The 13,972-nt window shown below is 40.2% G+C and overlaps 1 protein-coding gene across 2 annotated transcripts in view; it reads right to left on the bottom strand.

Moving 5' to 3' along the window:
* The window catches only part of LOC109996541 (low-density lipoprotein receptor-related protein 8), an 87,293-nt gene that overhangs the window by 6,742 nt on the left and 66,579 nt on the right, over positions 1 to 13,972 (bottom strand). For both annotated transcript variants that reach the window (XM_020650721.3, XM_020650729.3), the window contains exons 10-15: positions 10,469 to 10,640; positions 8,553 to 8,780; positions 5,654 to 5,772; positions 5,053 to 5,192; positions 1,988 to 2,129; positions 1,070 to 1,222 (exon numbers count right to left, since the gene is read on the bottom strand). In XM_020650721.3, coding sequence (XP_020506377.1) covers positions 1,070 to 1,222; positions 1,988 to 2,129; positions 5,053 to 5,192; positions 5,654 to 5,772; positions 8,553 to 8,780; positions 10,469 to 10,640 — 954 coding nt within the window. The remainder of the gene's footprint in view (positions 1 to 1,069; positions 1,223 to 1,987; positions 2,130 to 5,052; positions 5,193 to 5,653; positions 5,773 to 8,552; positions 8,781 to 10,468; positions 10,641 to 13,972) is intronic.

Here is a 13,972-nt window from a genome sequence, read left to right as displayed (position 1 = left end):
TAAAGCTGCTGCAGTGCATTTCAAATTAAGATTGAAATACTTGTCTGTACTATCATCATGCTTTGAATCAGAATCATTTTGTTTGGAATTATTGCCAATTAAAATCAGCTCACCTCTCCTTCATTAACAAAGTACCATGACCATTATCATAATTCAATGTGTTGAAAATGTATGAGCAGAAGAACGCATTTGTCCTTTAGATGTTGCGTTGAATCCCATTAAACTACACAGTGGTGGTCCATGTATGTGTTGCTTAGCAACCATCTTTTCATCAGAGGTTGAATTACTTTGTTGCTTGGGGGTCGCATATTTCATGATTTATCATCAATTACTACCTACTACAAATAAAATATTGATTGTTTACACAATTTCTACCAAACTCTACCTCTGTAATAAAATGCATTAATCCAGCAATGAACAGCAATGAGATGAATACAGTGCTACATTTAGCCTAATAAAACAACGAGATGAATACAGTGCTACATTTAGCCTAATAAAACAACGAGATGAATACAGTGCTACATTTAGCCTAATAAAACAACGAGATGAATACAGTGCTACATTTAATAAAACATGAGAAAACAGATGAAAGACTTAAAATGATTACTATCAGTGAAATGGTTAAGATGTTGTAATAAGGAGAAATAAATAGGACATGCAGGATAACCAAGTCATACATGTTTAATCATGACTTTAATTCAATTTAATCCAATTATGTTTAGGGAATATTCTTCTAATTAGTTTATTACTTCACCAAGTTTGATATAATCGCTCTGTTACTGTGAAGAAAAGTAATCTATCATAGAAAATAATACTATTATTGTTTCAGTGTTACAATAATATTAATATAAGGATCTTACACATGCGAGCTCTAACACAAAAAGTCTTAAATATTTGAGTATAATGTTTTTATTTAAGTAGAAACATTTTTTAAAGTTCCCCCTCTGAAAAAAGGTCTGTCTTAAGTGAAGGTGAATTGAATCATCTTCACGGTCAGCACTGTGCAGTCTGTCCGACAAATCCTATTAGGTGTTATTGATCACTAATTACTCTCAATAAACAGGCTCACCTGGCACACAGCCCCTCATATCGGGGCCCAGGTCCTGTCCGTCGGGGCAGGCGCAGGTGTATTTGGGCGAGTGTTCTGTAATCTGTGGAGCCTTCAGACATAAGTACTCACATCCTCCATTGGCCACACTGCCCAGATTACAGCTGTCAGGGCCTGGAGACAGAGACAAAAAGACACAGAGAGACACTGAGACACGGGAATGACACAGTGATCATTTTAAAAATAGGATTATCACTATTTCAACATCTAGAGATAGTAGAGAGTCTGAATGATGCTTTGGACATTTTGTTGTTCCCTCCTCTGTGAATACACTGACTAATTCCCTTTCAGAAAAGCCATTCACTATGTGTAAACAAAAACTAGAAGAATACACAGACTAACATCTGGCGACTTACAGAGACTGGCTGTAAATATTAACTAGTTCCTTTGCAGCTGTGCCAAAAACGACTCCACTGTGTTCAAGCCAGTATTGTTCATAAACAATTAAAGACAGGTGATGAAAAACAGTGAAAGATGTAAATATTATTGTGTATAGACTACTCACTGGAGGGAAGACACCAAAAGAGGCAAGGCTGATATATTTATGGAAACCGACATGCAAGAATGGAAACACCAGCATCACATTCATGATTTAAACCTCTGTTCAGTTAAATTCAAATCTGGATGGTCCTAAAAGAAAACCAGGTTGGAGGCAGAGTTTATGACAGATGTGTGAATGTTCGGCTGCTCCTGATGCTTTGATCACCCTGCTGCAGTCACACGTCTCAACATTATTTATTCATGTGCCGGTCTGACATGGACCCACTGCGGGAAACTTGGTCACAGAGATGCGTCTCAGCTTGTAGAATCACAGTGAGGGGAAGAAAGTGAACAGTACAGACATGCATGTACATTCCCTGTTATTTAGGACACACACACCTTGGGGCTGTCGGAGCTGGTGGAAGACCGCAATGTCGTGGGGGTCGTTGAGGTTTTCAGCCAGCGTCTGGACATCCTGACCTGTCAACCTGTTAGCCATGAAGACTGCCGCTCTGTCTCTGTCCGTCCAGTAGATACGATCCTGAAACACAGGGAAGATTAGGTTTTTATTATGACTAACACATTGTAGAAGTCAGGCAGGGCGCTGCTAGGCTACGACCCAGCAGCACATTTTGGTACACAAGGGAATTTTAAAAGCTCCAGTTCTGAAGGACATACAACCTAGAAGACATAAAACGACTCTCTTCATGTCTCTTAGTGCAGCGTCGGCTGTTGCAGTTAGGGATCATTAGCATTATGTCTGCAAACTAACTCTCTGACCAAAGATGGTTCATGTAGTTTCTACTTTTTACCAGCATTGCACACACACGTTAGCATTGTCAATTTGAGCATGTGCTAAAGCTAATTTTAGCATTTAGCTCAAAACTCTAGCTCAAACTCCATTTGAAGCTTGTGCTGTGGACAGCATTTGAGATGTCCATCCAGTTGTGATCACAAATAAACTTAACCAAAACTCAAAAGATGACACATTTCATTGCATTATGCAGAACCGTAGTGTACAGCAACATGCACTAATACAGCTTGTACATTTCCAGAGTCATGTATGTTCAAGAGTCCTTCAATTTGAAAGGGACTTAATTAAATCTCTGCTTTTGTATGAATGACATGAAATTGGTGAATGAAAAAGAGTGAAAATAGAAGAATCATGAATACAGACCACAGTGGGAGAGTAAACAGAGCTAACAGCTGTAAATGCTAGGCTCAGCGTATTCACTCACGACTCTAATTTATTTGAGGAAAAACAATGGAGAGAAAATTAACGCCAGTGAAATATGCACTGATAAATATTTTGTGTCACACATAGTCTCATTGATTATCTTTTGTGGAAGAGAAAGTGTGTTCATTTGACATGCGCTGCAAATAACATGAGTGGATGAATGCATCAAGGAAATAAATATGCAGAGGTTTAACTCAGAAATAATTCTATTCAACTAATGAAATGCAGCTGACATATTCTGGGGTTGCTGTAGAAACTACAGCCTAATATAGCCACATGAGAGTGCGTCTTTGTGTGTGTGTGTACGCGCGTGTGTGTCTGTTTGCATTGAGTCAGTCACTGAGTCAGACCGAGATGGTAATGTGATGTTCACTACAACACGCTCCACTCAATAACACAGAGCTGGTGTGTGTTGAACATCCTAAACAGGAAGGTCACCTTGTAGTCACAACAGGGCAGAGAGCAGAGGAGCCCCGGATCGATTATGTATCGCACCAGAGGGGATTTATCATCGTTTTGTTAGGTACACTACAGTGCTGCCTGCAGAGTCGACTGGCAGCACAGTACAGTAGAACAATTACATCAAGGTTGTGCTTTGAACAGCTCAACCCTATTGGCAGTTTTATTATTTAACGGGGAGAAAAATCAAGAGAAAATGTTGAGAAAATCAACAGAGAAGGGTGAAAAAATATGTTTCTTCTTTATCTAACTTGAGCAAAGTGAAAACTTTATACGGCTGCTCAACATGTCATGGGAGGCTTGGGAGCTTTAGTTATTAGTAACTTGCATAACTCATATATTAAAGGTCACACATTATACTTCTTTTCAACAAGATTAAACACGTCTCAGAGTAACCCAAAAACAAACAAAGTTTCTTGCTAAAAATCCACTCTGATCCTGTATTTGATCGTGCCTATAAACCCCTCTATTTCAGCCCTGCTCAGAACAGACTGTTTCTGTGTCTGTAGCTTTAAATGCAAATGAGCTGTGTCTGACCACGCCCCTCTCTGGAAGTGGATATGGCTTGGGCTTTCTTGCACCATAACCTATTGTGTACAGTGAGAAGGTGGACTCAGAGGGCAGAACACACTATTTGCTGTGGGAGTGACATCCACCTGGGGGGGGGGGGGGGGGGGGGGGGGGGGTACTGCCCTTTGTGATGTCGTGAAGGGAAAATCTTCAAACAGCCTGTTTGAGCACACATTTTCATTTAAAAGTGGAGCAGGTAAAAGACGGAGAGGATGGCCTCGTCTGTGTGCTTATATTTGTGAATCTTGAATATTGTGTTTTTTTGTGCTGTATCGACATAACTGTCAATCCTGAGTTTTGAAAATACAATAAAATTATGACTCACACTTTTTTTTTTTTTACAATATTCTTTGACACTTTAAATACATTTGGGTGATGATTCAAGTGCGGTTTTACTCAAAGTAAATTTGGAATGCAAACGTTTTAAGAGACTAGACGGCATGGTTCTTTTCTTTTTACCTCCTTTCAAAACAAATCTGCAGAGCTAAGTTGTCTTTATTATTGTGTAGCAATGGAGGGACATTAAAATCCATGTTGGTGTTTTGACTTAAAAAAGCCCCCTGGTACAAATTTCAGGAGCATTTAGCTGAACAATGTCATTCAATGGCATACTTTCAAAAATTCCGAGCTTGTAAACTGGTCCGCTGCCATAAGAAACCTGCTGCCCTGATCCCCCTGAGACCAGATACCCTTGAGAGGAGTCCCACTTGGGAATCGACCACCTGGCTGATGTGTTTAGCACCCATCTGCAGCTGTCTGGGACTCTGCTGCAGTGGCAACGACTCTGATTTTGTCTGAGTTTGTAAGCAAAAGCATGATTCTACACAAGCCCAAAAACACAACAAAGAGACCAGATAGGAAGAATTTGTAGGATAAACCCAGATCTAAGTTTCTCTGATGGCCATCATCTCTGACGGCTAAGGGCCAAAACATAAGTGTGTTGAGCCTGTAGGCTATCTTCTCCCTGTGGCTGTTCTCTGTTTAGTATGCTCTGCTAGTCAAACCCATCGGGGCAAACAGACCACAGGACACACACACACACACACACACACATAATGTACAGTAAATTGAATTTAACTCTCATTACTTTTAAACTCCCAGTCACACTGCGGGCCCCCGTGAGGCTGATGAGGAAGATGTGGATATGATGAGATGTGCACAACAAGACAGAAATCTTTTAAACGTGTTACACACAAACCTCAAACACAGCCAGAGCATAGGGATGTCCCAGACTCTCTGAGGACGACATGTGTGTCCTGCGGTGAGCTCCGTTCAGGTCCACACTGGCTATCAGGTGCAGCTTTGAGTCCACCCAGTACAGACGCCTGTTGGCTACATCTGCGACACACAAACACAGACACACACACACACGCGCACACACACACAGATAAGACTTTCGCAAGCTGAGTAGAAATTGATTGTCTTTGTGGTAAACACTGATGCACTCCGACCAGCAAAATCCCTGTAGGTGCTATTGATTACTTTTAAAATGTCAGGTTCTCACTATTACAGCAGTTTAAGTTTTACTTTGTTGATCTATATGTTATGACTCTCCTCAAATGTCATTCGAAAAACAAGTAGGATAACTTTTTCTCCATCTTTGTTAAATATCTCTCCTCATTATTTTAATTACTTCTGACCTTTACCTCCCATTCGATTATCGGATGCATTAACTCTGTGCTTCAGGCAATTTAAGATAAATGAAAATAGCTTTAAAAAAAAAAAAAAAGTGTCAAATATAACCTTGTGTAACATAATAAAGAAATAAAGGGTGAAAAAAAAAAGTGCTGTGCTCTCACCTAGAGTGATTCCATTGGGCCATTCAATGTTATCAGCCACCAGCACCTGTCGGTCCACTCCATTCATCCCGGCTTTCTCTATCTTGGCTTGCGTGCCCCAGTCTGACCAGTACATGAAGCTGGAGTGAACAAAGGAAGCACATTTAATGTTATATTGTGGAGTGTTCATGTAATGCAGCTGTGCTCAGCAGGAAATGTGAAAGAGAAGATCTTGCAGTGCAAAAGTGTTCATAATGAGATGCTTTCTTTTTTTCCTCCCCCAGTTTTTTTTTGTCAGATTTCATCGCTTTATTTATTATGTCATTTAGTCTGCCCACATTGTTGTGCCAACAGGCTCTACTGAATATACAATGTTCTGGTTGCGGCATTTTGTCTGGAACTTTGCCATTCTTTGAGAAAGTTGTGAGTTTCTGTGTAGGTGCTGCTCTGCACTGTGTCTGGCTGCATTTGCACAACAAAGACACAGCTACCAGACGCAAGGAATTGTAACTTTGTGTGACACAGTTGAGGTACCAGCAAGTCAGATAGCATTCTTCTATATATTTTTTTTTTTTACGAGGACTGCACAAACTTTCTGTACGGGCAAGATGACAGAAAAGTAGTGCTGCTGAAAACTGCCTTTGAAATATTCAGGTAGTCTTGGAGAAGTCTTGTAGAAGGACTGTGAAAACCAGACATGGGGATGTGGATTTTGTCAAATGGTAGCTGAAACTATGATTCTCTACTAAAGACTGAACAATAAAGCAGTAGCATACTGTCTCTGATTTGATGTCTGAGGATAGATTCTGTAAGATATGTGAAACAGAGGTTTTGTGGGAGACTGAAATAAGACATATTTCTGTTGTAACTACAGTGCTCCTCCGGTATATAAATAAACTTCATTAAAGCCAGTAACAAATACATCTGCAACAACCAGAAGAAACGTTGTAAGGAACTGTCCGTTCAGCACCACAACACGTCTTCGAGCTGAACGATGCAGCAACAGAATCACAGTTTCATCTTTACATATAAAATACCATTACCACCTCACTGATGCTTGGTTTGTTTTTCTCCACAGCATTTAGCAGCTGATAACATGGATTATCTGGATCATTTCACACAGAGTAAATTGGTCTGGTGAGGATGTAGTTCTTCTAATATTAATTTCTGAAATACATTTATTGGTTTAATCACCCTTTAGTTCAAGTTATTTGGCAGGAATTCCTTTTATTTTCCTTACAATCTGCCCAAATTGTCATAATTGTAAGGAATGTATTCCATTTAATTTTGTGGTAGTGTTAATTCACTTTATGAGTTGGTAAGTTCTCTATTAAATGAGAAACATTCAAACTTCTGCAGCCATGGCAGCGGTTTGCAGTAGGCTCAACATGTTTAAACCAGCACATTCAAAAGATGTTAGTGTATGAGTTTTGTGTAGTTTCAATGGTTATCATGCATTATGAGTCAGTATGCACTGTAACAACACAGAGATTTAAACAGTCATTTCTATGTAAATGTTTATTACATTCAAAGACAAAAGTAATTTGGTGTCTCAGTAAGAGATCTGTGCTTTTGGGGATAAGAATCGGACTTTGATATGCAGGAAATCTCAGTGTGTGTGTGTGTGTGTGTGTGTGTGTGTGTGTGTGTGTGTGTGTGTGTGTGTCTGTGCTCTTTTACTTAATTCTGCGTATGTTTGTTTTCATCTAGCTTCTGATCACCAGAACAAAAAAAAAAAAGCTGCCGAGGCTGGCACAAATTCATAAAGCTTCCCAGATTAGGAGCAATCATCTAGGACAGAAATTCTAAAAAACTATTGAGTCAGGATGCTTAAATGGGTCACCGGCGTGTTACTCTGCATTCCCAAAACAAAACAACAACAGTTCTCTTATGTTAATGATTAGACAGGGTCCCAGGAGAGGATTATGTTGATTCAATGCTCGGGTCTTTGGCTGAAATCACTTTACTAATCTTTATCTGGGCTCCATTGACTATCATCTACATTAAAATAGAATACATGCAGAGGAAATTAGTACTCTGACGGCATTTCAGAAGAGAGGAGAGGAAACATCATAAACTAAGTTTGCTACTTTTTTTTTCTGATATGTTGTAAGCTGTAATTAAATTAACAGCCTAATGGTTGCTAATGAGCATATTTCTTAAAACAGGAAGGAGCTGTTCTGGTCAGCAGTTAGCGTTAAAAATGTAAATCATAGTTTAAAGTTTAAAGACCATGGAAAAGGATGCTGACATTTGTATTATTGAAGCTACTGTGAGCACCTTTTGGCTTGTGTTGATTATGGCTCCCCCTGTGGACAACGTGGTACCTTTTATCTCTGTGCTGATTTGTTCTTGTATATGTGAAATCAATAATATAGATAGAAAATAGAAAAGAAAGAAAAAATCATTCCGCTGTCTTTTAGGGTGGTTTCACACTAGGGACCTGGGTCCAGATCCAAGTACGCTTGACCCCCACAGTCTGGTTCACTTGATCAGTGTAAACAAAAAACGTACTTGTTCCGTACTCGGGTACTGTGCCTGAGTCCGTTTGAAGAGGTGGTCTCGGGTTCAAACAAGGAAGTGGACTGCTTTATGAGCATGGTACCAAACAATGGTGCCTAATATGAAAACTCCATTAAAAGCCAAACATATCACTCAATGTGGATCCTAGCTGTGGAGAATATATTAAAGTCTGCTTTGGTCCAGTAGCATTTTCAGGCAGTAAAAAAAATGATACACTAATATTTGATCCTGTGCCTGATGATCTTGTTTGCTCTTGTGGCTCATGGAGAGGTTACAGTATTGATTTCAATTTTTTCATTCCCAGCTAAAAACTCTTCACATGAGATTTAATTTTAATAATGACATTCAGAGGTTATGGTTTTATGTCCGGCTTAAAGGCAAAATATATTTCTCTTACCCGTGGTGGGGGTCCAACGCTATCGCCCGCGGCTCGCTCAGGTCCGTGTTGACGAGGATTCTTCTTTTGGTGGCGTCCACTGAGGCCACAGAGATGGATTTGTCACCGGAGTCTGCCCAGTATAGGTTGTGTTGGAGCCAGTCCAGAGCCAAACCCACAGGGGTCTGCAGGAATGAATCCAGCAGTGGTACCTGCTGGGAGGGGTCACTGGCCTCATGGATGAAGGCACTTGAGGGGGGCGAGCACAGAGAGATACAGAGAGGGGAAGGAGGGAGAATTTGAGGGGAGGAGAATATGGAAGTCGTAATCCTCTGCAAGGCAGCAGTTATTGTAAAATCGATGCCCAGTGGAGGGATGCTGGCTGCCTGGTGGGGCCCTATGTTGTCATAATGAGTCTGTATCCACTATTCTTCTTACTCTATGACACTCTACTAAAAAGATTTACTCTCAGAAAATATTAACCTTTTGTTTAACATTACAAGCGTAAGAATGTACAAACTTAAAAGATAATAAGACTATTAGTAAAACTATAGAATAAAACGTTGTTGAAATCATAGCAGTGAAAGCAGCAATAGAAATAAACAGGGATAAAATAACTGATACATTTGAATTTTATAAATGTGATGGGAAATATGAGCAGATACATGAAAGTGACAGTGACATTGAACGGCCTATAGATTATATATCATCCTGACTGATGTGTATTCTAAATCTCCAGCCTCCCCTGTGCTGTGAAGTGACTACATAGTAGAGAATGGGACTAGAGTGCGAGCTGTAGCCTTGGGCCACGCACGGAGCAGGTTCATCCAGGGGTTAGCATCCTTCCGTGCTGGATCACTTATCAGAATAGACAAGGCCTAAGTCAGTGGTTGCCCTGCTGGCTAATGATTTGGCCCCGGCAGAGGTGCGAGGTGAGGGCCGCGCATCTGTGCTCCCTGAACAAGAATTTCACTTTAAGTTTCCCCAGAGGTCTTTTTCTTTTAACAGCCATTTTATAAAGGGAACAGAGTGCTCCAATTAGAACAGACTCAGGGGAGAAAACGCAGAGGGATAACAATAGGACGGATGGAATTAATCTGGGATGATAGCAGGCCAGGGCCATCCAGTCAGCTGGTTAAATTTCAAAAAACATAAAAAGATTGAACAAGAAGAAGATGCTCAGAACATTAAGTACAGGGGAATATTTCAGGTTCCACAATTACAGGTTTGACACATCAAGTGGCTGAAATGTCAAATTTTGTTCGTTTTGGCTTGAAATCAGAAGATACGAGAAAAAGTTCAATGAAGTTGTAAAAAGTATCTACCAAGTAAGACGAACAGGGAATGAAAAATTAATTAACGATGCATGCATTTTGATCAGAATAAAAATAGAGAAATTAAAACAAATAGTACAATACAATAAGTATTGAAATAGTCATAAATACAATCATATAAAATTAGACCTAACAAATGTTTGTGTTAAAAAAAACAGTTGATACAAAATTCTGACTTAAACGATGTCTTTGACTGCAACAACAACATAACTAACATGTGGAGTCCAGACATCCATCAGTAAGGAGTCGAATGTAAAGTCAGGTGTGTCTCCACAGTCAGACCTTATTACAGTGAATAAAGACTCTGGTGTATATTGTCAACACCTCTCAGTCAACCGGTGTTAACAAACAATTGTTTTAAATAATGGTTTCCCCTGTTTTATGCATCTAATGCACACAAACAAAAGCTCAACAGTTTATCTTTATTAATACGATTCACAAATAAGGACACCTGTTCTAATCTATTCATTTAAATTTTCAATTCAAAACTGTAAAACCAGGTTGGGTGTTCAAATCTGAGCTCAAGTTTTGGATTTTGGACATTGCTCTAAAGTAAAATAATGTTTGTCATAATAACTCAGATTGTTTATAGATATAGTTTACCTGTAGATTTTCCTGTGAAAGCGGTCACACCAGAAGACACGGTTGTTGGCCACGTCCAGGTCCAGAGCCACAGTGTTCTTCTGTGTGGACACCACCTGGCTGTAGTCCCTCTTCACTAAGTCGATCCGTCGGATCTCATGCCGGTTTGTGAACAGCAAGTATGGGCTCTTTCCTGAACATACAGACGCAAATATTAAATGCACCGTTCTTGCTAAGTGGTCAGCAAAGTAAACAAGAACTTGTGGCCTCATGTTTTTCAGTCCAGCATGCAGTCCCTTTATAATCACAGAGCAGTTAGAGTGCAAAGCAATTTGGAAAATAGGTCAGGACATGATGAATTGTTAGAAAGAGGAATACATTATCAGTAAGTGGAGTTAGGATGTTCTTCCAACAAAACATAAGCCATATAGACTGACAGTTTGGTGGAGAGCCAGAAGTGGAGTCCAAGGCACAGAACCCCTTATATGATTTACATTCAGAAACAAAATGAAGGGAATTTACTTCTCACTGTATTCTGAGCATACATGGTGGGATTTACAGTAGATAAAAAATAAGAAAAAATACTTTTACATGAAGGTGTGTGGAAATTTAAACGCAAAACAAATGGCATTATTCTGCTCCAAAGGGAGAAAATAAAAAAAGAAGATGCCAACAAGTCGTAAACATTCTTTTTCTGCACAGCATGGTTTGTGTTTTTGTGCTGGACTCGTGATGTGAGATGCTGTGTGAAAGGGAATGATGTAGACATTCCTCTACAGTAATAACACTGAGGCTTCACAATCTTCCTTAAAGCATTGCAGCTTAATATGCTGCAGCTTATTTGTAACATCAGTCGATACTTGCAATGTCATCTATAACACAGATAAATAACTCAACACAGCTTGTGTGATACAGCTCAATATCCTCCTCTAACAAGAGAGCGGGGACAATAATCCCTCATTAAAAAGTGCTGAATAGTTCCTGCATTGATCAGCGTGTCTGTGTGCATCATTAAGTCGTACGCTCCTTATTATCTGCTGCTTGCAAATATAGATCAGAGCTACCTTATCATATGGCTGTGTGACTCTTTAAACAGCAAGCTGTCAGATACCACAGTAAATAGACATGAATGAGTGCACAAGAACTCACATACTAAAAGACTAACAATGCAGTCGTTCACTCTGAGAGCTGATTAACAACCTTAAACAAAGTCAAGTCAAACTGATGTCGCCCTTGGGCACCAGCATGAAACCAAAACAAACTGCAGCTTGGCGACGCCTCTGTTATTCTGAAGCCACAGCTCTCCTCCAGAGATACACCTCCAAACCATCTCCACTCGAGTGGCACGAAGGAGTTATGAATTAGAACGCACCAGCACCATTAAGCTGCAATTGCCTGTGGTCTAAATAGTTGTGTTAGCGGGCTAATGTTAGCACACTTTGGTTAACTCATAGCTTCACATTGCACATAAACTGACACGGAATGACCGTAATCTTCAAGTGACATCCAAATAAACAGTGAGTGTGTTATTCTTCTTTTCTCTAGTCCTTGACTGAAACAGCTTTATGCACAAGGCTGTCCCGTCCATGTAAGCATGACATAAACACAGCTCGACAACAGTATAGCTGGAGAGAGTCACACTTCTCACTCACTGTAGACAGTCAAGTCTCACAGAGACGTTCACATAGGATAAACTTGATTTCTGCTGTAAAATGTTGGCACATTCTTCCTTTGAATGGAAATGTTGATAACAATTAAATTCCTTTCAGATGGCCATTCTTAATTTGACAGAGTTACCAACTTATAGTATCAACCAGGTGTAAAAGTTCAGTCGGAAGGGCAGGCTTAGTCTGAGTCCCAGCTATGACCCTATGCACGCCTACCCAACTCTCTCTCCTCCACATTTTCTGACTATCTTCAGCTGTACTATCCAAGGACAAAATGTAAAAAAAAAAAAAAAAGGATCGTGTAAAAGGGTACAGATTTTTCTAGCACCTTTCTAGTCTTCTAACCTCTTAAAGCACTTTACAGTACATGTGACATTCACTCGTTCACACACACACACACACACACACACACACACACACACATTCACATTGTCTACCCCCTAATCAGCTTCTGGGGTAACCCATTCAGACACATTCACTCACTGATGACTTTAGCAGAGGGAGCACTTTGGGGGCTCAGGTTTCCTGCTTAAGGATCATCAGCATGCAGAAGAAAGTAGTCTGACAATGAACCCATTTCAAAATCTAATTAGTGGACAACTCACTCTACCTTTGAGCACTAGCAACAGATCATGTTGCTAGTGCTCAAGAGCAACATGTGCTCAAGTGTGATTTCGTGAAACCTATACAATTACACTGGACATGTTTCATTTTAAATGGCAAATCTGAGGAATGGATTCAAAACAGGAAAATTACAATGTATTTTATTTAAAGCACAAATGCCCTTATAGAATTTCATTTCATTTGAATAGATGGAGGGAGATATCCTCCAGCTATGCTGCTAGCGAGGCTAAAAAAATACATCTTTGCTTTCATCCACAGGGCAGTGGAAGAAGACTGCAGTGGATATTTGCATACTGGATAAAAACTTAAACAAATCAGGAAAGACAAAGCTGGAATCATGGGTCTGTTGCTACATTGTTAAAACACAGTCACAGGAAGAGACACCATGGACTAGTTTCTTGCCTCTACTTCATGAACCTGTTGTGTTTTAGTCATTGTCATGCTACAGTATTAGCGCAAAGCTATTAGCACTGACATCACGCTGTGTCCTCTTTTCATTTTGGGTGCATCACACCTATTTTTAGAGGCGTCCACTTGTGAGAAGGTCACCCAAGATGCTTTTTAATTAGAGCCAAATCTGAACAGAGGCCCTGAGATGCATTTTTATTATCATGTCTCTATGTTTTATTCTTTACAGTTCTGGCTGGAAAAAAAGCTTTTGTGGATGACAGATACGCCGACAATGTGTGCCTACAGGGAGAGGTTTTATCACTCTGGCTAGCAACTGCAGCCCACCTTTGTCTTATAACATCTATATCCAGCTCTCTCCAGCTCTCTCCTCCTGACACTGAATGGTAATAGGATGGCAGCTGTAGCCAGTTATCTCCGGAGGCAGATGAGATATTCTCTCATTAATGGCTCGATTGCCTCAGTTTCACTCAGTCTGTGTCGTAGCCTCAGTGTAGTATCATACTCTTGCACGTTCTCTCATTCTCTTCCTTTCCTTCCTCTCCAAGCTAAAAGTCTGAATGATAACAGTGCTCTTCAGGACTAAGGGTTCCTCAAAAACCAGCCATTACAATGACTACATTTCCAACCCCTGTACAGAGGAAAATAGACCACTGCTGGTTTTATGGGCTGTCACGGCAGCAGAAGCAGTTTTCATTGCCTCAAAACCTACGGGTGGAACGGCTGCTTTCACTGCGATTTCACTTTCGCTGCTTTTGACACACGGCCAGACACTCAGCTCTCTACTGGTTGTGATAAACTGATAGCAAACACACTGGGCAGTCAT

This window comes from Labrus bergylta, chromosome 4 (genome assembly GCF_963930695.1).
Source record: "Labrus bergylta chromosome 4, fLabBer1.1, whole genome shotgun sequence".
NCBI classification, from domain to species: Eukaryota; Metazoa; Chordata; class Actinopteri; order Labriformes; family Labridae; genus Labrus; species Labrus bergylta.
This window is presented reverse-complemented; position numbering and strand designations above follow the sequence as displayed.